The sequence below is a fragment of the Ornithorhynchus anatinus genome, chromosome 19 (genome assembly GCF_004115215.2).
Source record: "Ornithorhynchus anatinus isolate Pmale09 chromosome 19, mOrnAna1.pri.v4, whole genome shotgun sequence".
Lineage (NCBI taxonomy): Eukaryota > Metazoa > Chordata > Mammalia > Monotremata > Ornithorhynchidae > Ornithorhynchus > Ornithorhynchus anatinus.
The window spans coordinates 16,137,901-16,162,699 of NC_041746.1; the positions used below are offsets into that span (position 1 = coordinate 16,137,901).

At 46.6% G+C, this 24,799-nt stretch overlaps 1 protein-coding gene across 4 annotated transcripts in view; it reads right to left on the reverse strand.

Annotated features, from left to right (window-relative positions):
* Positions 1–2,523: 2,523 nt before the first annotated feature.
* KIF6 (kinesin family member 6) overlaps positions 2,524–24,799 on the reverse strand; it is a 208,935-nt gene continuing 186,659 nt past the window's right edge. For 2 of the 4 annotated variants that reach the window (XM_029046859.2, XM_029046864.2), the window contains 6 exons: positions 20,714–20,798; positions 20,178–20,313; positions 16,795–16,883; positions 7,634–7,740; positions 3,774–3,876; positions 2,524–2,763 (listed from right to left, as the gene is read on the reverse strand). In XM_029046859.2, coding sequence (XP_028902692.1) covers positions 3,797–3,876; positions 7,634–7,740; positions 16,795–16,883; positions 20,178–20,313; positions 20,714–20,798 — 497 coding nt within the window. In that variant the 3' untranslated portion in view covers positions 2,524–2,763; positions 3,774–3,796. Of the gene's footprint in view, positions 2,764–3,773; positions 3,877–6,687; positions 6,855–7,633; positions 7,741–16,794; positions 16,884–20,177; positions 20,314–20,713; positions 20,799–24,799 lie in introns of those variants that run through there. The other 2 variants (XM_029046860.2, XM_039914837.1) reach the window with 2 other exon arrangements.

Genomic DNA, 24,799 nt, shown 5'->3' on the forward strand with positions numbered 1-24,799 from the left:
GACAGCACCCTCCATGGATCAGGAAGGGAGCGACCTGAGGTCGATAGGGTAAGAGACAGGAGAAACTAGAGATTTCGGAGACCTCACATCATCACCATGGGATTGCCCATTTAAACGAGAAACGCAAGCGGGCACACTCCATCCAGAAGCTCGTGGTATCTCCGGGCAACGCCAGACACCTGGTTGTTCTAGCTGCATGGTGGGAGATGGGTAGAGTCTAGACTCTGACCGGATTTCTAGGGCCAGGGACTACTTTAGCCCTGAGATGATCGTGCAGGAGGTTACCTGGATCTGAGGGACACCCAGCTTCAGACAGACAGTCATGGGTTCTAATCCCAGCTCTGCCACTGGTCTGCTGTGTGACTTTAGGCAAGTTACTTTACATCTCTGGGCCTCAGTTACCTCATCTGGAAAATGGGGATTGAGACTGGGAGCCCCACAGAAGGACAGGGATTGTGTCCAACCTGATCCGCTTGTATCCACCCCATTGTTTAGTACAGTGCCTGGCACGTAATAAGCACTTAACAAATGCCACAATAATTAACTGGAAACCCTGGTTCAGACAAGCTTGAGATTCGAATGGAAATTCGCCACAGTCCCATTGGTGGAGAGAAACACGGGATAGCCAGAGATATTATCGGCGTGTCTGGGGCGGGCAACATTTCCGGGTGTTTGGCAGGGTCGGTATCAGAGGGGACCATTGTTCAGTCTGAGGATAGGGGTGGAGAAAGGGTGGAGTGTTTAGGTTGGCAGCGGGCTGGGGCCTTCGCGTGCCAGCCCCCGGACCCGTGGGCACGATCACCCCAACGACTTGTACCTACGGGGGCGAGGGTGCCCACTGCGTCCGTGGAGCTGACCCCGGTGGCCATACTTGGATCCAGTGTCTCTATTTCGCCCTGGTGAGCCGACCCCTCGGCGACTCAATTCTCCTTTCGGGCCTTCATTTGCCCCAGGACAATTGGGAAAAAATCTCTGCGACACTCAACTAAACCCACCCAACACATCTACGCAAACAAGGCCTTTGGATTCGGAAGATAATTTCCCCCGCATGGTGGCCTTAAATCAACAGCCTCTACACTACAGTATCTTCAGTGTACACAGCCGTCAGCTAGATAGCGCGGACCGTGGGCGGCAATCACTAATGCAGAGAAGAGGTTCTTTTCTTAGGAAGACTGTTTCCCAGAATTCTTGGCAGCTGGAGCTTTCTGCTTAGGCCTAGGGTAATAATTATAGTAATAATAATGATAATGATAAGAATGATGATATTCATTAAGCACTTATTAAGCACTGTAAGCACTGTACTAAGCACGAGGGTGGGTACAAGTAAATCAAGTTGGACACAGTCCCTGTCCCACGCTGGGCTCACGGTCTTAATCCCCATTTTACAGATCAGGTGATTGAGGCCTAGAGAAGTGAAGTGATTTGCCCAAGGACACAGAGCAGACAAGTGGCAGAGCCGGATTGGAAGCCAGCTGCTCTGACTCTCAGGCCCATGTTCTTTCCACCAGGCTACTCTGCTTCCTCACGGGTGGAGATTTCCGTTCTTGGGAGATTCCCGATGGTCGTCTAGAGGATAGCTGCACTTGTTGGATGGATGGGGATCTTATGCCCCACTCTCACCACCTGGGCCTAGGGAGGTCTGACGTGAGGAGGACAGCAAGGCTGGTGAACCCCGGCAGACTCTGGATCCCAGGCTCTATCCTGAGAAGCAGTTGATAGAACACAAATTTGGTAATCAGGAGGTCATGGGTTCTAATCCTGGCTCTGATTAGCTTGTATTCATTCCATAGTATTTATTGAGCGCTTACTCTGTGCAGAGCACTGTACTAAGTGCTTGGAATGTACAATTCGGCACCAGATCGAGACAATCCCTGCCCAATGACGGGCTCAAAGTTGTACCTATCTCCTTGGTTAGTACAGTGCCTGACACAAAGTAAGTGCTTAACAATATCATAAAAAAAATGTGCCGCTTCCAGAATGACCTGGATTAGCCATCGAGGTAGTGCAGGATGCAGGGATTGTGCAGAGTCGCGGCGGAGAGCTGTGCACAACTGTCTTTCTGGGTTGGGACAGGAATACATAGATCCTCCCTCTCTGTCCTCTAGACTCTAAGCTCACTGTGGGCAGGGAATGTGTCTATTATTATATTGTATGCTCCCAAGTGCCTAGTACAGTTCTTTGCACACAGTAAGCCCTCAGTAAATATGACTGACTGACTGAACGAATGGTTTAAGGTGGGCAAAGGTGACTAGCGGTCTCTAAAGATGAAACTGAATTAATGTCACCTATCATCGTCATCTCATCTCACCTTATTACATCTTGGAGTGGATTGAATGTTGAAAACCTCAAAGGCAAATTAGCCCAAGAGGAACAGCACTGCTTCTCCAACAGAGAATATTTTTCTACTTATGAAAAGTGATTAGTAAAGTTCAAAAAAGCACATTTTTTTCATACCCAAAGTTATATAAGCATTGCACTATCAGGGAGGGGCGGCCCCCAAAGATTCACTTCTGAGACATTGTGTTATTTTTCATTTAGCTCCTTTTCTTTCCTTCCAGAGCCATCGCCTCCCGAGAGCCCATTAGAGGAATGGATCACATTTTTTACACCTACAAAACATTCACTCTTCCCTGCCATCCAGGTGGGCAGGATCTCAGGGACCCAGCTGCCAAGAGAGGAGAGGGACTGAGCTGGTGTCGGGAACATTTCTCTCAGTGGACAGAAGCGCGCAGCTGGACCGAGCCTAGAAATTCTTCCCCAGACCTGAAAGGAGATAAAGGTGCCGTTAATCAGACTCTCCGAAGGAACCAGGGACAAGTAATGAGGTCTTAAGGCCACCCGCCAGCTCTTTTTACTTTCCATACCGACTCTTCTCACCCTCCATTTCCCAGCTCAAATGCTTCACTCTGTCGAAAACTCAACTCCCTTCCAAGTTGGGGAAACAGTGTGGAGAGGGGGAGAAGGTGCGAGACTTGAGAACGAGGAAGAGCCAGAAGGTTGGCTAGGGAAGACCGAAGGCAGTCAACTGCCGAAGAGCAGGTGGAAAGAGCTGGTAGATAAGGTGGGGCCCGACGGTGCAGAACCCTGAAGCCCCTTTTCAACGGTTGTGTACGTACTTCCCACTCATTTAAGCTTTCACTTCTATTTATTTTGATTCCGCTGTTAGAAAATACCTTCGGTTCCATCCTTTCTAATAGAGGGTCAGTTCCTTGTGGGCAGAGAAGGTGTCTTTTTTATGGCATTGGTTAAGTGCTTACTATGTGCTAATAATTATAATTGTGGTATTTGTTGAGTTCTTACTATGTGCACTCTATTAAGCGCCGAGGTGGATACAAGCAAACGGGGTTGGACACAGTCCACATCCCACATGGGGCTCACAATCAAGAACTTTTTGCTGGGCAGGGTGACCAAATCTTGGAACAGGTTACTGAGGGAGGGTATAACCTTATTGCGGTCACATCTCCTCCAAGAGGCCTTCCCTGATTAAGTCCTTTTTTCCCCGGCTCTCTCTCTCTCTTCTGCATCATCTCTGCATTTCGATTTGTGAACTTTGGACATTTGCTATTCGCCCCACTCCAACCCCACAGGACTTAACTAGTCATCTTCAAATCATATATTGCAAATTACTTATTTATTCATATTAATCTCTGTCCCCCCCCCCACCAGACTGTAAACTCGTTAAGGGCAAGGAACACGTCTGCTAATTCTGTTGTATTGTACCCTCCCAAGGGCTCAGGATAGTGCTCTGCACATAGTAAATGCTCAGTAAATACCTCAATTGAATGATTATCGATTCTCAACGCTTCTCCAGTTTGTTCCAAATCAGATGGTTCAGGCTAATGCTACTCCCTCCCAGTAGTCCTTGAGGATATTTTCCTTGAGATATTTAAAAAGAAAGAATAGATGCCCATCTTTTCTGAATTGTTAAAACACTCCCTTATAGGCAGGGAACTGGGCTATATGGTCTCTCATGATCTCTTCTAACTCTAGGAGTCTAAGACAAGAGGACCAAGAAATAAGGGTATAACATATGAGGAGACATAAAATGTCCAAACTCTGGAAAAATTCATTCATTCACTCATTCAATCCTATTTATTGAGCACTTACTGTGTGCAGAGCACTGTATTAAGGCCTTGGGAGCGTGCAATATAACCATAAACAGACACATTCCCTGCTCACAACGAGTTTACAGTCTCGAGGGAAAAAGAGGAACAGAAGACCTTAAAAAAGACAAGTCGATAGTGTTGTCCTTGGTTTAAATAAGCCTCCTTGGAAGTAAATGCAAATTTGACATATTTTATAACTAGTCATACCTAGGTGAGGGTGCTCTCACACACATCTGCTTTCTCCAATCATATGTGGGCAGGGAATGTGTCTATCAACTCTGCTGCACTGCACTCTCCCAAGCACTTAGAACAGAGCTCTGCACACAGTAAATACACAATAAATGCCACTGATTGATTGCAACATACAGCACACGTTTGTGCAAACTGAAAATTAAATAGATCGATCACGGACGTTTGAAAACGGAAAGCACTGGAGAGTTTTCTCAAATTTCTTTAATGGTCTTTGTTAAGTGCTTATTATGTGTCAGGCACTGTACTAACTGCTGGGGTAGATACAAGCTAGTCAGGTTGGATGCAGTCCATGTCCCACGTGGGGCTCACAGTCTTAATCTCCATTTTACAAATGAGGAAACTGAGGCACAGAGTAATGTAGAGCAGCAGAAGTAGAGAAGCAGTGCGGCCTAGAGGATAGAGCAGGGGGCTGGGAGTCAGAAGAACCTGGGTTTTAATCCTTGTTCCGCCATTTCTCTGCTATGTGACCTTGGGCAAGGCACTTCACTTTTCTGTGCCTCCGTTTCCTCGTCTGTGAAATAGAGATTAAGACTGTGAGTCCCATGTGGGACAGGAACTGTGTCCATCCTGATTTGCTTGTATCCACCTCAGAACTTAATACAGCACCTGGCACACAGTAAGCACTTAATACCATAATTATTATTATTATTATGTTGACTATGTTGTACTGTTATACTGTACTCTACCAAGCGCTTAGTTCAGTGCTCTGCACACAGTAAGCGCTCAATAAACACGACTGACTGACAGACAACCCGATGACAACTTGATTAGCTTGTCTCTATCTCGGCACTCAGTACAGCTCCTGGCACATAGTAAACACTTAACAGATACCATAAAAAAAGTGACTTGCCCAAGGTCATAAGCAGCAGACAAGTGGCAGAGCCAGGGTTGGAACTCGCCCTGCAGTGTTTCCCCCCAGGTTAATAGCTGACAAAATCAACTTAATTAAGACTCTAGAAGAAGCCCTTCCACCACGTTGGCCGAGTTACGACCAGAGGGAAATGGGAGTTTAAGCGTGTGGAGTATTTGCTTCGGCTAGTGGAAGGTGGTTGAGTCTGCAATGGGGGTGTTTACCTGACAGCTTTTCCCGATAAGCGGCTGATGATAAAGTACTCCCGGCTGATATCTCCCATCCCATCTGCCAGCTGCGGCCAGAGCACTAAGTGATCTCGTCCTCAGCACTCCATCCCTGACGGAAAGCTGTTGCTTTCATTAATCGCGAGCTCTCAGCTTCTTCTGCTGTCCCAGCGGTCACTAAGAAACCCGTTTTTGTTTTTTTTTTAAAAAAAACCCCTCCAACTTCTGTTTTATTTGTTACGTGGAATTACTTCTGGGCCATTGCCGGCAGCTCCTTTTTTTTATGGTATTTGTTAAGCACTTACTATGTGTCAGGCACTGTTCTAAGCTGGGGGAGATACAAGTTGATTCGTTTGGACGCTGTCCCTGTCCCGCATGGGACTCACAGTCTAGGTAGGAGGGAGAACAGGAGAACTGAGGCTCAGAGAAGTTAAATCACAGCAAGCCATTGGCGGAGCTGGATTAGAACTCAGGTCCTCTGATTTTTCATTTCTGGGAGGGTGCTAGGGCTGGGTCTTTTGGATCTAGCCTTTCTGGACACCAAGGGAAGGAGCCCAGAAAGAGACAGAGTTCATTTTGAGTACGGGGGTGAACTTGGGGTGGAGGATTGAGGGGGTGAGGGGGCAGGGCCTGGTTTTCACTGAGGGGGCAGGGCATTAAGGGGTGGAGCTTTGAGGAGGTGAAGTGGGAAAGGAGAAATAGAAGAGAGAGCTGAAAAGAGAGGGAGGTGGGGAAGAGGAGAAGGAGGAAGAGAAGGAGGAGAAAGAAGAGAAGGCAAAGGAGAGAGAAGAAATAAGAGGACAAGAAAGAAGAGGAGGAGGAAGAAGAGAAGGAAAAAGACTAGGAGAGGAGAAAAGGCAAAGGTAAGAAGGCTCTTGAGATCACGTCTCTTATTTTACACTATTTGTTGAGCGCTTACATTGTGCCAGGCACTGTTTTAAGCGCTGGGGTAGATGCAAGCTAATGAGGTTGAACACAGTCCCTGTCCCACATGGGGCACATAGTCTTAATCTCCGCTTTACAGATGAGGTAACTGAGGCCCAGAGAAATGAAGTGACTCGCCCAAGGTCCTACAGCAGACAAGTGGCAGAGCCGGAATTATAACCCAGGTTCCTCTGACTCCCAGGCCCAGTCTCTATCCACTTAGGCCACACTGCTTCTTTCTATTGTGCAGTACAGAATAAATTACCGAATTCTGAAAACAGCAGGTGCCCCGTGAATTCACTCGTCCTTCCTGCTCTGCTGTTGCCCACCTCACCTTGGTCACCGGCCTTCTTCTCCCACACCGTGGCCGCTCGGCTCATCCTCATCAGGCTGTGGGGCCAGCCAGAGATTCCTCTTGCCCCTAACCCCGGTGCCCAAACGGACAAAGTGTCTGGAAATGTTGTACCTCTTCCCGCTCTGGCCTGGTCAGCAGGGCTGGGGTGGAAACAACATGGCCTTGGGAGTCAGAAGACCTGGGCTCTAATTCCTGGTCCACCACCTGCCTGCTTTAACTCCTTGGATATGTCACGTAACTTTTCTGGGCTTCAGTTTTCTCACCTGTCAACTAGGGATTCGATACCTGTCTTCCCACTCAATTAAACTCTGAGCTCTGGGAGGGACAGGATCTGCACTCCATCTGATTACCCTGTACTGTGTTTGGCACATAATAAGCCCCCCTCTGGACAGTAAGCTCTTTGTGGGCAGGGAATTTGTCTGTATATTGCTGTACTGTGTCCTCCCAAGTTCTCGGTACACTGCTCTGCACACAGTAAGGGTTCAATAAATATGATTGAATGGACTGAATGAATGAAGCGCTCTACAAATGCCGTTGGCCAGGGCCACGTCCGGCAGGCAGGTGGCAAGCGATGGGTGCCATGCTGCCATCTTGATCCACCCTCCAGCATGGCCCATCCTGCCCCAAATGCTGTGGGGGCAAGGCCGATTGTTAGTCAGTCAATCATATTTATTAAGTGCTTACTCTGTGCAGACCACTGGACTAAGTGTTTGGGAGAATACAATATAACAGACACATTCTCCACCCACAGTAAGAATAATAGTAATAATTATAGTATTTGTGTGGTTATTTCTGTTGTATTCGACTGTCCCAAGCGCTAAATACAGCGCTCTGGACATAGTCGGGGCTCAATAAATACACTGAGTGATCGACTGATCAATGAGATGATTGGTTCCCACGGGGCAAATACGGATTTTACCTCTCTTCTGCATCAAGTTCTGCCTGGCCCTGACGAAAGCCAGAATGTCAGCGTCCGTCTGGCTGTCTCCGGTGAGTGGGATGGATGAACCGGAACTCTCTGACGCCCTGAAACAATCCAAAACCATCAGAGAGATCAGTGATTGAGTGGGTCTTATTTTTTTTCCTTTTCTTTTTCCTTTCTGACGTGTTCCTATGTTTAGTTGTTCTGGAAAGAGAGGATTTAAGTTAAGCATTTTAACCGTAGAAGTTCTGCTAGGAACAAAATGGCAGTCCCCCGGTCTGCCTCCTGAAGCTCCCCTGTGGATTTCGGAGGGATTAAGCTGACACGGGGGTAAATACGGTGAGGTCGCCGCTAGCTCCTGGGCAGCAATTCTTTCTATTTCTCTCTCCACCACTCGTCTGCTGTGTGAACTTAGGCAAGTCACCTCACTTCTCTGTGCTTCAGTTACCCCACTGGTCAGACTGTGAGCGTCAACCTTGGATCTACCCAGTGCTTAGTACAGTATTGGCATGTAGTAAGTACCATAAGAAAATGAGGGTAGGGGAATAGATCGCTCTGGGCTTAGCCCGCTGACAAAGAACAGGCTTGCCTTGGAGAAAATACTCTGACTCAAAGCACACCACCTTGGTTTTTGTAAATATTTTGCTGGAGCATTTTGAAAGGTGGAAACATTCCCACGCTAGAACCACACCCATGCCCATAGCTAGGGTAAATTCCTTCCCAGAACATTTGTCTGTTGCCTGTCTTGTCTCCCCCTCTAGACTGAAAGCTCACTGTGGACAGGGATTCTGTCTGCTAACTCTATTTTATGGTACTCTCCTAAACGCTTAGTACAGTGCTCTGCACATAGTAAGCGCTCAATAAATACCACTGATTGATTACTGACTGCCTGTAGCACTGACTGGAGAAAGCCTATGTGGAAATGTGCCCGAGAAGTAAAATACGGATCAAGCCAGAGAGGGAAACTCCATGAACACAGCCAACTCCGCAACTGTTCATTAGATGGTAAGCTTCTGGAGGGCAGTGGTCCCGCGTCTTACTTCTGTTGCAGAGCCTGCCCCTTGAATACTCACCTTTGGGAAGCTCAAGTGCTTAATATAGTGCTTTGCCCTCAATAGGTACTCAATAAACGCCTTTGATGGTGATGATCTTCATGTCTATGTCACAGCTGTTGATCCGAAGAACTCCCGAGCCCAGAGGGTACCCGTGAGGACAGAATTTCCCATAAAAAGCCCTTTTTCAATCATTCTGTGCCAAATTGAGAGCAAAAGTGCCAGGAGCAAATCCAGAGGCGGAGACAAAATCTATAGGCCTTATAAAGTCTGGCCTAGTTCTTGTATTCATCCAAGCACAGTATTCTGCAAACAGTAAGCGCTCGATAAATACCATTGATGATGATGATGACAGTGTGGCAGATGTGTTCGGCATGACAAGTTTTAAGGCAAAAAAAAAAAGGTAATTTTCAAAAAGACTGAAAGCATTGATCTATAATACAAGAATTGAATTGCATTTTACAACAGTGCCCTACCGAATATATGAGTATTCTGCCACCAAGTAAAATATGGCCAGTATTCCTCATCTGAAATGAGTCTGCCTTAGGATCGGTTGCCTATGTGAAAAGGAGCCCCCTTTTCTTTTATTCATCTTAATAGTGAGTGATGGCGTAAAAGGGTTGAGGGGACCTCGATATAAAATAACCTAGCTTGAGAAAAAATAATAACGTGAAAGATGTGATGGAATTATTGTCATTGATTTCCTATAACATCCTCCATTCCTTTGCTGCAAGGAAAGCAAGGTCTTGTGCTTTGTAAATTTCAAAGACCTCAACGTGTGGTTTATTTATTTTTTAAATGGTATTTCTTAAGCGCTTACTACGTGCCAGGCACTGTGCTAAGTACTGGCGTAGATACGAGATCATCAAGTCCCTATCCCTTGGGGAGCTCACAGTTTTAATCCCCATTTTACAGATGAGGTAACCGAGGCAGGGAGATGTTAGGTGACTTGCCCAAGGTCACACACTGGACAAGTGGCAGAGCCGGAATTAGAACCCAGGACCTTATGGCTCCCAGGCCCATGCTCTATCCACTAGGCCATGCTGCTTCTCAAATATCTACCACAAATAACAAATCCATAATTATTAAACATGCGTAGCAAATGAGAAATCTGATTCTGAGCCAATCTGCCAATTATCAGTTGGCTTAGAAAATCAGATTTCATTAGAGCTTTAAATGATCTCTACGTGAAAGCTGTCAATCAATCAATGGTATTTACTGAGCACTTACTGTATGTACTCTTTGGGAGAGGTCGATTCCACAGAGCTGGTAGACATGTTCTCTGCCCTCAGGGAGATTACGCTGTACAGCTACAATATGCTCATATAGTCTTTAGGGAGGAAGGGGGTAGGTGGAGTCTATCCCAGGCTGGATTAGAGGTCAATGTAAAGGTACGCTGAATTTCTATCAGCCTCCTCACTTTGAATAATAATAATAATAATAATGATGTTGGTATTTGTTAAGCGCTTACTATGTGCAGAGCACCGTTCTAAGCGCTAGGGTAGATACGGGGTAATCAGGTTGTCCCACGTGAGGCTCATAGTCTTAATCCCCACTTTACAGATGAGGGAACTGAGGCACAGAGAAGTGAAGTGACTAGCCCACAGTCACACAGCTGCCAAGTGGCAGAGCTGGGATTCGAACCCGTGACCTCTGACTCCCAAGCCCGTGTTCGTTCCACTGAGCCACGCTGCTTCAATAGGACTACTGCCTGATTTCCTGTAAGTCCTGGTTATCTTTTCATGGTTAGACACGATGAGAAGCAGAGTGGCCTCGGGGATAGAGCTCAGACCTGGGAATCAGAAGGACTTGGGTTCTAATCCCGGCTCTTCCACCTGACTTCTGTGTGACCTGGGACAAGCCGTTTCACTTCTCTTGGCCTCAGTTACCTCATCCGTAAAATGGGGATTATGACTGTGAGCCCCACGTGGGACAGGGACTTTATCCAACCTGATTAGCTTGTATCTACCCCAGTGCTTAGTAGAGTGCCTGGAACATAGTAAATACTTAACAAATACCATAAAAAAGAAAGATCTCTCGGGGACTGTCATGGAACGCCTCGGCCTGAGGACCCCCAGATTCATTCATTCAATAGTATTCATTGAGCGCTTACTCTGTGCAGAGCAGTGTACTAAGCGCTTGGAATGTACAAATCGGCAACAGATAGAGACAGTCCCTGCCCTTTGACGGGCTCACGGTCTAATCGGGGGAGACGGACAGACGAGAACCATGGCGATATATAGAGTCGAGGGGAAGGACATCTCACTAAACCAATGGCAAATAAATAGAATCAGGGCGATGTACATCTCATTAAACAAAATAAATAGGGCGATGAAGATACATACAGTCGAGCGGACGAGTACGGTGCTGAGGGGATGGGACGGGGGGAGAAGAGGGTTTAGCTGCAGAGAGGTGAAGAGGGGGTAGAGGGAGAAGAGGGAAAAGGGGAGCTCAGTCTGGGAAGGCCTCATGGAGGAGGTGAGCTTTAAGTAGGGTTTTGAAGAGGGGAAGAGAATGAGTTTGGCGGAGGTGAGGAGGGAGGGCGTTCCACGACGCGGGAGGACGTGGCGCGGGGGTGGACGGCGGGACGGGCGACACCGAGGGACTCTGGCCTGTGAACCGTCTCGGGATCGAACGCTCCCACTAGATGGCAGGGCCTGCTTTAGTTTCTTTGCAGAACTCTCTTTCTGGTGATCTGTCGTTTAGATCTGGAGCCACTGGCTTAGGCAGGGTCATTTCCAGCACAGCGACTGAGGAGGGGCTCATTTCACAATCGATGCCACATCCCGACACCTGTGCCCAGAGCTGGGCCCCTGCCAAAGGGCGCTTCTTCCACTACCACCTGGCCCCTACCCTTTGCTCCTCTAATATCCCGGCTCCGCTACTTGTCAGCTGTGTGACTTTGGCCAAGTCACTTAACTTCTCTGAGCCTCAGTTACCCCCTCTGTAAAATGGGGATTAAGACTGTGGGACAACCTGATCGCCTCGTATCCTCCCCAGCGCTTAGGACAGTGCTTTGCACATAGTAAGCACTTAACAAAAACCATTATTATTATGAATGCCAACCTTCTCAGTGTACCTCCATCTCGTCTATCTTGCTGCCAACCTCTCGCCCACGTCCCGCCTCTGGCGGGATGCCCTCCCTCTTCGTATCCGTTAGTCAATTACTCTTCCCACCGTCAAAGCCTTACTGAAGGCCCATCTCCTCCAAGAGGGCTTCCCTGACTAAGCCCTCCTTTCCTCTCCTCACACTCCCTTCCGTTGCCCTGACTTGCTCCCTTTATCCCTCCCCCCTCCCAGCCCCACAGCACTAAGGTACATATCTAGAATCGATTTATTTCCGCTAATGCCCGTCTCGCCCTCTAGACTGTAAGCCCACTGTGGGCAGGGAATGAGTCCGTTAGATTGCTATACTGTACTCTCCCAGGTGCTTAGCACAGTACTCTGCACTCAGTAAGTGCTTAATAAATACGACTGACTGATAGTGACTTGTGGTCGAACAATCCCCTGAAGATTCTTCCTTGAAACTGGTGCTCAGTAAGTACCACTGTTCGGGAGGCAGCGGGGGAATCTGGCCTGGAGACAGAGCCCGCTGTAAGGCTCCGAATGGAAGTGAGAGATCATGCTCCTTCCGTGTGGACTACGTTCCTGGCGTTTCCGATTCACTGTCAAAGTCAGTACTGGTTTTGTGTGGGTCCATCTTGCCTCTCCCCAGAGAGGCAAGTCACTTCACTTCTCTGTGCCTCAGTTACCTCAGCTGTAAAATGGGGATTAGGACGGTGAGCCCTGAGGGACGGGGACCGTGTCCAACGTGATTAGCTTGTATCTATCCCAGTGCTTAGTACTTAAGTAGGTGCTTATCAGACACCATAGAAAAAGATGATCTCTCAATCCTCACACAGCACACGAGTGGTAGAGCGGGATTAGAACCTAGGTCTTTCTGACTCACAGGCCCCGTGCTCTCTCCACTAGGTCATGCTGCCGGCGTGGCTCCGTGGAAAGAGCCCGGGCTCGGGAGTCAGAGATCATGGGTTCGAATCCCAGCTCTGCCACTTGTCAGCTGTGTGACTATGGGCAAGTGACTTAACTTCTCTGTGCCTCAGTTACCTCATCTGGAAAATGGGGATTAACTGTGAGCCTCCCGTGGGACAATCTGATTACCCTGTATCTACCCCAGCGCTTAGAACAGTGCTCAGCACATAGTAGGCACTTAACAAATACCAACGTTATTATTATTATTCTCTGCGAATCCATCAACCAACCAGTTCTATTCATCAAACACCTTCTCATGGCAGAGCTCTGTACTAAGCATCGGGGAAAGTACAATAATCAATCAACTGTATTTATTGAGGGTTTACTGTCTGTGGAACATTGTACTAAGTGCTTGGGAGAGGACAATACAGCGGAATTGGTAGACGGGTTCCCTGCCCACAACTAACTTACAATCTAGAGACAACAGAGAGAGATAAACACACTTTCTGCCCTCAAGGAGCTTCCAGTCTTATCAGGGAATTTACAGTCTAGAGGAGGAATTAACTCCACCATCACCGGGCTATTTGGCAGGGGATGGGAAGAAGGGGAGGATCAATTTCTCTTCGTGAACACTCTGTATCTACTCCAGCACTTAGAACATAGTAACTAGAACTTGGCACACAGTAAGAGCTCGACGAGTACCATAATTATTAAAGCCGTCCGACATTGGTGTCTTACAACTCAAACTTCTGTAGCTGTTCTTAGATGGTTCACGGGGTCGCCCTGTTTGGCCGCTCCTCATTTAAACTTGCAACCCCTGTGCGTGGAAAACATCTAAAGGGCAGGAGAACTGCTACCCGAGAAAAAGATAAACTTCTCAAATGAAAACCAGGGAGGGAGCCAGAATCGGGCAGGCATCCACGAGGTTGATGAAATCGTGTCTCCTAGTTTCGTAGCGCAGAGCCAAACGTATACATTCGGAGACTTTTCACTGACTTTACTGGATGCCACACAAAAATGTCTTCTTTAAAAAACAGAAATGAACTTGCGAGCTTTGACCTGGCGGCAGCAGAAATGAGCAGACATGTTATAACGCACACTTTGGGAATGTCTTTGGCTCCCTGTCTTAAATAACATAGGCTGTGTTGGGTGCTGAGAAGGCCGAAGCACTGAGGGGAAAGAGGAAGAGTATATAAGGAAGGAGTTCATCCGGGACTGCTTTTCAACACTTGTGGCCTGGAGCCAACGCCCCTCCTGCCTACTGGGGAACCCCCATTCCCCCCCCCCCCCCCCCCCCCGGCATAATGGGGAAGGATCCTTCACCTGTTCACGAGGATGGGACGCGTCAGACAAGGTTTGAGATGAAAATTCTGCTTCCCACCCTTCAAACTGGCCGGATAGTTAACAAAACACCCCGAGGGGTCTCTGGCTGTGAGAAAGTGAGTTCCCTTCCTCTTTGCGTGTTAAAGTTCCCTTTCCCGGAGAGACATTTGCTTTTTCGCCAAACTTCTTGGAGACACGTTTTCAGAAGATCTGACCCACCAGGGAATCTGACTATTCCTGGTGATCTGTGCAAACTGTCTGGCTACTCTCAAAATCTATCAATCAATAATATTTATTGAGCACTTACTCTGTGCAGGACACTGTACTAGGCACTTAAAATGGAATGAGAGGTTATGACTAGTGCTGGAGAATTCCTCTGGAAGCCCACGTATGTTTTTTTTTAATGCTAATTTTTAAGGGCTTATTATATGCTACTAAGTGCTGGGATAGATACAAAAGCAACAGGTTGGACTCAATCCATGTCCCAAATGGGGCTCACAGTCTTAATCCCCATTTTACAGAAGAGGTGACTGAGGCAAAGAGAAGTTAAGCCCAAGGTCACACAGCAGCTATTGGCAGAAATGCTCCATCTTTTATGGTACTGATTAAGTGCTTACTATGTGCCAAGCACTATACTGAGCTCAAGATAAGCTGCTGGTTGGACACAGTCTAAGTACAAGGGAGAGATTTAATCCCCATTTTGTGAGCGAGGAAATGGAAGCACAGATAAATTAAGGAGCTCGCCTAAGGTTGCAAATAATAATAATAATAATAATATTTGTTAAGCATTTACTATGTGCCGGACATTGTACTAGGGTTTGGGATAGATACAAGCTAATCAGGTTGGAGACAGTCCCTGTCCCACATGGGGCTCACAATCGTAATTCCCATTTTACAGATGAGGTATCTGAGGCAGAGAAATGAAGTGACTTGCCCAGGTCACACAGCAGGTATGTGGCAGAACCAGGATTAGAACCCTGGTCCTCTATCTCCCAGGTCTATGCTCTTTCCCCTAGGCCGCTTTCCTCCACCCTGCCTACATATTCTCGGAGCATCACTCTCCACCTGGGATAGTTTACAAACGTTCTGGCAGTGTTTACACACAGTCAAGGAAAACAGAAATACAGTGAGTTGAAAATATTTGAGCTATCTCGGACACTCTGTTTCTGTTCCGCTACCTCAGCCACACATTGACCTTTCCATTAAATGTTTTTGTTTTCCTTAAGCATTTCATCAACCATCTGGAAGTGGCTTAGCGGTTTCTACTCTCTGAGTACTGCAGAATAGTCCTGAGAGATGCAGCCAGTTAAGAAGCACACAAGCAAACTGGAGACCAAGAAAAAAAATATATATATATATATATATGTATATATACATACATATACATATATTTTGCTTGGCCTTACGAACTACATGCTGTAAACCCTGCAACATCCACTTCAGGGCTCTATCGTTGACAGGAAATTGTCAATCCAAAAAGACACATGTAAAGGAAAGCCACAGTTGATGGGATTTCCTGCTCTGTGCTTACAGACAATAAAACAGAAAACTGGAAGCCGGCTTCACTTTGATAACTGTAGGACAGAGGCTTTAGGACAATCTGTCAGTGTTGAGGAATTAATGAAGTCCTGGGTAGTCTGGTGTCCCTGGTGAATGGCAGCTTAATTTTCTAGTGAGTTGGAGCCAACCTGAGTTAGCCTCACAGTCGGATCTATTCCCATGGGAAAAATGTCAGAACTCGAATCTACTGCCAAATTTCTAGCTCTCACTCGGAGGAAGGGGCTAGAAAATACAAATCAGGTCCCGGTTGGCAAGAGAGAAGGGAGGACCAGGATTTAATTTACTTTTATCACAAAGAGCTGAGGAAAAGGTCATACTAGCCTGTTCCATTAACCAGCATAACTCTAGTTCCCTCTAGATCGTAAGCTTATTGTGGTCAGGGAATGTGCCTACCGATTCTGTTATAGTGCTATAGTCTACTCTCGCAAGCGCTTAGTACAGTGCTCTGCACACGGTAAGTGCTCAGTCAATACCACTGATTGATTGATTTCACATTCCTGAATACTGGAAACAGCTGCTCTTCTCCCAGCTCTAGCCAGGCTGTGACTATGGAGTGGAAAGCAAAGCGCTGTTTCTGTATCGTTGCAGTGTCCCTTGTACTTTCCCAACAGTTTAGCACAAGGCATCGAACTTGGCAGGCACTCAACAAAATACCATTGCGACTGATAATGGTGGTATTTGTTAAGCTTTTACTGTGGGCCAAACACTGTGGTAAGCTCTGGGGCGGACATAATAATAATAATAGTATAGCATATTATTATTATGGTACTTGTTAAGTGCTTACTATGTGCCAAACACTGTTCTAAGCACTGGGGTAGATACAAGTTAACCAGGTTGGACACAGTCCCTGTCCCGATTTTAATCCCCATTTTACGTATGAGGTAACTGAGACTCAGAGAAGTGAAGTGATTTGCCCAAGGACACACAAATGACAAGTGGCGGAGCTGGGATTAGAACCCGGGTCCTTCTGACTGCTTATGCTCTATCCGCTAGGCCACACTGCTTCTTAAGCTACACTGCTGTAATGTTGCAAGCAAACTTTCAAATAAATGGCCGTAGAATCAAACTGGGGAGAGGAAAAAAGTTTTACAGCTCAAACTGAGAACATACATGCTGAGCTTCTAGACTGCAAGCTCGCGTGGTCAGGGAATGTGTCTGTTTTTGCACTGTAGTTGCCCAAGTGCTTAGTACAGTGCTTTACAGAGCATAGTAAGTGCTCAATAAATACGATTGAATGAATGAACGCATTACCTTTTGCCTTCTAGCTGGTGCTGGGACTCAGGAGTGGAGGGTGAAGACTTCCAGGAACTTGTTGAATGAGTTGGTGGTGGTGGGTTTTCCTGTTGGACCAAAAAGATTTCAGTTTGAGAGGCAGTTGGGCCTTGTGGAAAGAGCACAGGCCTTGGAGTCGGAGGAACTGGGTTCTAATCCCAGATCTGCCACTTACACAGTGAGCACTCAATAAATACCTACTTGTGTGACCTTGGGCAAGTCACTTAACTTTTCAGTCCCTCAGTTCTCTTGCTTGCCAAATGGTTACTCAACACCTGTGCTCCCTCCTACTTAGACTGTGAGTCCCATGTGGGATCTGATTATCTGCACGGGCTTTGGAGTCAGAGGTCATGGGTTCGAATCCCAGCTCTGCCACTTGTCAGCTGTGTGACTGTGGGCAAGTCACTTAACTTCTCGGTGCCTCAGTTACCTCATCTGTAAAATGGGGATTAAGATTGTGAGCCCCAAGTGGGACAACCTGATTCCCCCGTGTCTACGCTTAGAACAGTGCTCGGCCCCTAGTAAGCGCTTAACAAATACCAACATTATTATTATTATTATTGACAAATACCACATTTGTCATTGTTATTATAACTGTGGTATTTTTCGAGTGCTTTCCATATTCCAGGCATTGTAAGAGCTGAGGTAACACAAGTTAATTAGGTCGGACACAGTCTCTGTGCATCATGGGGCTCACGGCCTTAATCCCCATTTTACCGATGAAAAAACTAAGGTAGAGAGAAGCCAAGTGACTTCCCCAGGTCACCCGGCGGACACGTGGCAGAGCCGGAATTAGAACCCAGGTCCTCTGACTCCCTTTTGCCCATGCTCCATCCACTAACTCAAACTCCTTCTCTATTATTTAAAGGCCCTTTGGAAAGGCTGAGTCCACCTGGTGTGAATTTGCAGAATAAATCAGTTGGCTGGCCAAGTTGCATGCAGTAATAAGAGTGTTTATTGAGTGCTTACTATGTGTAAAGTACTGTACTAAGTGCTGGGAAAGAAATATATAGATGAGGTAAATACCTGGTCCCTGGCCCCCAAGGAGTTAGTTAGGTGCCCTGAGGCCAAGCTGGAGAAGGTGAGATTCTTGAGGATGCGGCTTCATAAACTCCAGGGAGCTTGCTGTTCGGTTTGACTGGTCTCTTAGAGCCCTTGTTAAAACTGCTGTTTCAGTCAATTGTATTTATTGAGTGATTACTGTGTGCAGAGCACTGTACTAAGCGCTTAGTAGAGGGCAATATAACAATATAACAGACACATTCCCTGTCCATTAAGAGCTTACGGTCTAGAGTCCCCCCCCTTAGACTCCTCTCCTTATCCATCAATCAATCGGTGGTATTTATGGAGCGCTTACTATGTGCAGAGCACTGTTCTGAGCACTGGGATAGACACAGGGTAATCAGGTTGTCCCACGTGAGGCTCACAGTTAATCCCCATTTTACCGATGAGGTGACTGAGGCACCGAGAAGGTAAGTGACTTGCCCACAGTCACGCAGCTGACAAGTGGCAGAGCCGGGATTCATTGACTCCCAAGCCCGGGCGCTTTCCACTGAGCCACGCTGCGTCTCTGCTGCCCATAACCAGCTTGCAGTCTCGAGCGGGAGACTGACCTTAATATAAATAATTACGGATATGGATGTAAGCGCTGTGGGGCAGAGGGAGGGGTGAAGAAAGTGATCAAATCCATGTGCTTGGGAGAGTACAGTACAACAGAGTTGCCAGACTTGAGTCCTGCCCTCAGGGAGCTTACAAGCCTACAGTCTAGAGGGTGATCTTGGAAGGAGAAACTTGGTCACCTCTACTAAATATCTCATTGTGAGGAAGTTCTCTCCTACAGAAGCAGCGTGGCTTAGTGGAAAGCGCACGGGCTTGGAGTCAGAGGTCGTGAGTTCTAATTCCTGCTCCGTCACTTGTCAGCTGGGTGACTTTGGGCAAGTCACTTAACTTCTCCGTGCCTCGGTTACCTCATCTGGAAAATGGGGATTGAGCACTGTTTGGCACATAGTAAGCGCTTAACAAATACCATCATTGTTATTTCTAAAATCCCTGCTTCTGTAAAGTACGGCGATTTCCCTGTGTTCTCTCCCCACCTTTGCCCCAGGCACCACTATGAAACAGATATGAAAATCAGCAAATCCCTTAGGCGAAGAAGGATCTCTCCAAAGGACTACTCCTCAGGAGAAGCAGGGCAGCAGTGTGGCCTAGTGGAAAGCTCAAGGGGCCTGGGAGTCGGAAAGATCTGGGTTCATCCTCTCTAAAATGAGGATGAAGACTGTGAGCCCCATGAAGGCCATGGATTGTGTCCAACCAGATTATTACAGTGTCCGGCACATAGTAAGCACTTAACAAATACCATTAAGCAAAAAAAAAAGATGTGAAGAGCAAATAGCTGATGGTGGCATTTTAAAAAAAGCCCCCCCTTCCTCACTCCTCCACCTTATCATCAGCTTTTCAGCTTTGTTTTAGTTTGGTTTGAAGTGCGTTTTACCCTATAAGGTAACTTACTGGTCATGTACGAATATGAGAGATATTTTCTCCAGTAAACCAAGATCGTGGTAGGGATCTTGAGGACTGACTGATGTCACAAAGATGCAATCAGGAAGATGCAAGTAGGAATGCAAGAGACAGCTTTTCCAAGCCCCCGATCATGGAATTCCTCCCCACTCCCAACAAACGCAGGGTCATAGGGGGGTGGAGAGATCACTTCTCCTTGGTGGCATGGCGGCCTAGTGGAAACAGCACATGCCTGGGAGTCAGAATGTCATGTGTTTAAATCCCGGCTCTGCCACGTATCTGCTCTACGGCCTTGGGCAAATCACTTAACCTCTCTGTGCCTCAGTTACCTCATCGGTATAATGGGGATTAAGACTGGGAGCCTCACGTGGGGCAACCAGATTACCTTGTATCTATCTCAGTGCTTGGAACAGTGCTTGGCACATAGTAAATGCTTAACAAATACCATTATTTATTATTATTCTCTGTGCCTCAGTTACCTCATTTGTAAAACGGGGATTAAGACTGTGGGCCCCATGTGGGACAGGGACTTTGTCCAACCTGATTTGCTTGTAACCACCCTAGTCCTTAGTACAGTGCTTGGCACATAGTAACCGCTTAACAAATACCACAGTTATTATTATCTCCTGCTTAGTCTTCCCAAGCTGGCTTGCAGGAGGGTGGAGAAAAAATTGGCACTGAACCCTCTTGCTCCCTCTTCACGGAAAATGGATGGGACTACTCTTCATCTCCAGAGTGAGACGATTTTATTTCTTCATCCTGGACTGCTGAGCTTGGCAGTGCTGCCTGGACACCTCTAGAACAGCAGATGCCCAGTAGCGAAGAAAAACAGGGGAACGAGATACCTGCAGACTGGAAGTCTCTGCTGCCCACCAAGCTTCAAATTCTTTCTGCAGCTTCACCTTGGCTTTCTCCATGAGCAGTTGCAGATGTTCGATTTCTACTTTCAGGCCTTTGAGGCGATTGAACATTGTTTTGTAGCTAGGGTGAAATCAAAAGAAATTACCTGTAACTTCTGCTTAGAGAGCCATCAGTGGAAATAGCCTCGGGGAAACAGACCAGCACATCTTCATCAGATACGATACAGGAGGCAACTGGCAATATAGCACAGTGTTTCAAAGCACTGAAGGAATCCTGTGACACAGTTGCTTAGGATTTTACATTTCTTAAATGACTGACAGGTTGGAATTTTATGAAACAATCTGCCATTTGAGAGAGGATACGGCAGAGCAAACACAATTCCCAGATGCAACTATTCTGAAGACACGACAGGAAGTCCAGAAGGGGTGATTTTGCATCATGAGATCGGGGGAGGGAAGTGGGAGGAGGACCCATTTAATTTTCTACTAATGCGAGCAAACATTAAGAGAATTACTGGCACCTCTTTTTCTCTTCCTCCATTTGCGCCCGGAGTTTCTCTTCCACTTGATCTAAATCCATCGATTCCATGGGAATATTCGCGACACCTGTCAAATTAGTTATCCGCGCGTTATACAAGACCCCAGGAGAAAGGCAGGAAAGAGGACAAGCCAAAGAGAGCCCTTTCAAAGATCGAGCCCATCTTCCTGTCGTTAGGACAGCACCTGTTCCAGCCTAGTAGTAGTAGTCATCACATTCACCAAGTGCTTCTGTGTGCTAAGCACTAGGCTAAACTCTGGCATAGAATCCGTGGGTGAGAATGAAACACTGTCCCTGACACTCAAGGGGCTCCCAATCTAAAACTGTAAGTTACTTGTGGCCAGGGAACCTGTCTTCCAACTCCAAAGTGTTGTACTTTCCTAAGTGCTTCGCATAGTGCTCTGTACACACTAAGTGCTCAATAAATACTATTGATTGATTAAGATGATTGTCCATTTTATTTCTAAAGACCTTCAGAGGAGATTCTGTTATCTCCCTTTCCGTAACCTTTCTTGATAACCTCTTCCAGTGGTTGACAACTCTGAATGTCACAAAATTCTCCTTTACCTATAAACTGGAGCCTACCTGCTACGGTTAATCGTTGGACCTTCTGCGGTAACGGCTGCCATCCTCCGAGTGAGAGTCCTCCTCCTACTTTTGGTCCAATTCGTCCCATTCTTTCCAAACCTCTCCTTCATTCACTTCTTTTCCAAACTTTCAATCATCGTGGGGACTCTTCTCTGACCCCCCCCCCCCCCCCCGTTTTCTATTCTCCTCTTTCAGCTGAGGAGCAAGGGACTGGTGACAGAACTAGACAGGATCCGACCGATTTTAGTACAACGTGAGGGTGGTTGTCTGGTTCTCTAGCTGTAGAGTGCCGGGGAATCGGCCTATCCCAGGACTACACGGTTTGAAATGGCAGTTGAATGCTGCTTGCTTCACGACTCCTAGAGCCCTCTAAGTTCATCTCTCTAGAAATTCCAGGGCATTGCACTAATTGGCACCATTTATTGTCAGTGGAGAGGGATTCTCCATTTCACTAGACCATTTCTTGATACAGCTACAGCTTGCCCTGATCTGACTCATCATGGGTCACTAACTGAGTAGATTCATCCAGAAAATTCTAGGTCCCACATTTAGTATCCAAAGGACATCAGGTGCATAGCAAATGGAAGGGTCGTGCCATTAGACAGGACAAGATGCAATTTTCTGGGGATCCCAGTTGCTCTGAAATCGTCGATGGCGTATCGGGCTGCAGAAGAATTCCCCCTCGTCCTTTGCTGCTACAGAACTGGTGATCAATTTGATAAACTCTCTGGTTCTCTTTAGCATCGGGGTGTCTCATAAAACAATACATCACTTCGGGTTGCAGGGGAAATCAAAATGGCATTTTGCAAAGAGATGTGTGGTGTCAGAGGCTCACTTTCTCCGATGGCCTGCAGCTCTTAGCAGGGAGTCAAAGGACTTGGTTTTCTGATCACATCAACTCAGAGTGATTCAAATTCACTGTCAGCTGGAGTAATTGCATTCTACCTGGTCCTACAAGCCTGATTAATCACGGTGTGCTTTTTATTAAACATCTTTGCGTCTCCTGGCAAATCTGAACCCTGGATTTTATAACTTTAATTAGGTAGCATTTTATCCTCTCTGCACCTCAGTTTCTTCACCTGAGAAATGGGGATTCAATACTTGTTCTTCCTCTTATTTAGACTGTGAATCTCGAGTGGGACAGGCTCTGTGTTCAGATAGATTATCTTGTATCTCTTCCAGTGCTTAGGACAGTGCACGGCACAGAGTAAAGGCTTAAAAAGTATAATTATTAGCATTATTATTGGGTTCTAATCCCGGCTCTGCCATAGTAAAGGCTTAAAAAGTATAATTATTAGCATTATTATTGGGTTCTAATCCCGGCTCTGCCACTTGTCTGCTGTGTGACCTTGGGAACGTCATTTAACTTGCCCGTGCCTCAGTTACCTCATCTGTAAAATGAGGATTAAGACTGCGAGCCTCTTGGACAGGGCCTGTGACCCACCTGATTAGCTTGTATCTACTTCTCTGTATCTCTTCTAGAGAAGCAGCGTGGCTCAGTGGAAAGAGCGTGGGCTTTGGAGTCAGAGGTCATGAGTTCGAATCCCAGCTCTGCCATTTGTCAGCTGTGTGACTGTGGGTGAGTCACTTCACTTCTCTGTGCCTCAGTTCCCTCATCTGTAAAATGGGGATTAAGACTGGGAGCCCCACGTGGGACAACCTGATTCCCCTGTGTCTACCCCAGCGCTTAGAACAGTGCTCGGCACATAGTAAGCGCTTAACAAATACCAACATTATTATTATTATTATTACCCCAGAGCTTAAAACAGCACCTGACACATAGTAAGCACTTCACAAATACCATTACTATTATACTATTAGTATCATTACTATACTTAGCTGACTGGAGTCTAGTCTAGAATATTTTATACTGTATCGTCCTGTGCTCTTTGCGGTAAGTGCTCAGTACAGTGCTCTGCACACAGCGCTCAATAAATATTATTGAGTGAATAATCCTCATATCTGTATCTAGAATTGAAAGACTACAAATGCCACTGAATGGGGTGAAGAAGTGAAAACAGCCCTTTACTTGAAAAAGCCGGAGTTGGCGAGATCCATCGCAAATCCTCTCAAAACACTGGAATGATTTCCAACCCTCCAAATCCTTGTGCAAATGAAAAGTCCAGGTGCATAATATGCCAACAGACAATCCAGAGAGCTGTTAGAAAACTGGAAATGTACAAATGATTTAAGTAATGACACTGCCACTCTGATTGACCGTCTCTTCCGCCACTCATCTGGAACTCGATGTACCGTGGAAACTTTCAGAATGCTTTAAGGGAGTGAAAATGTCCACCTACTTAGGTTTCAATTAATCCTTCATTCACTAATAACTAGGTAGCAATATAAACTCTCTGCACCTCAGTTTCCTCACCTGTAAAATGGGGATTCAATACCTGTTCTTCCTCCTATTTAGATTGTAAATCTCGAGTGGGACAGGGTCTCTGTTCAAATAGATTATCTTGTATCTCTTCCAGTGCTTAGGACAACTCTTGGCACATAGTAAAGGCTTAAAAAGCCTTTTTAATATCCCTACCTCTCTGGGAATGATTTTGGTGAAATTGCCTGGAGACAAAGGGGAATGGGACGATGGGGATATATATTATTGTATATTATATAAGATAGTATCTGTTAAAGTTTTACTATGTGCCAGGCATTGTACTAAGTGCTGTGGTAGATTCAAGCTCATCAGGTTGGACACAGTCCCTGTCCCACGGGGGGGGGGGGGTCACGGTCTTAATCCCTACTTTATAGATGAAGTGACTGAGGCAAAGAGAAGTGACTTGCTCAAGGTCACACAGCAGACAAGTGGTGGAGTCAGGATTAGAACCCAGGTCCACTGAGTCCCAGGCCCATATCTGGCTTAGAAGCGGCATGGCTTCGTGGAAAAAGCACGGGCTTGGGAGTCAGAGGTTGTGTGGAGAAGCAGCGTGGCTCAGTGGAAAGAGCACGGACTTTGGAGTCAGGGCTCATGAGTTCGAATCCCAGCTCTGCCACTTGTCGGCTGTGTGACTGTGGGCAAGTCACTTAACTTCTCTGTGCCTCAGTTCCCTCATCTGTAAAATGGGGATGAAGACTGTGAGCCTCACGTGGGACAACCTGATTCCCCTATGTCTCCCCCAGCGCTTAGAACAGTGCTCGGCACATAGAAAGCGCTTAACAAATACCAACATTATTATTATTAATCCCGGCTCTGCCATTTGTCAGCTGTGTGACTTTGGGCAAGTCATTTAGGTTCTCGGTGGCTCAGTTACCCCATCTGTAAAATGGGGATTAAGACTCTGAGCCCCACGTGGGACAACCTGATTACCTTGTATCTACCCCAACGCTTACAACAGTGCTTGGCAAGTGCTTAACAAATACCAACATTATTATTATTATTATCCCAGCACTTAGAACAGTGCCGGGCACATAGTAAGCGGTTAACCAATACCATCATCATCAATATTATTATTATTATCCACTAAGCCATGCTGGGTCT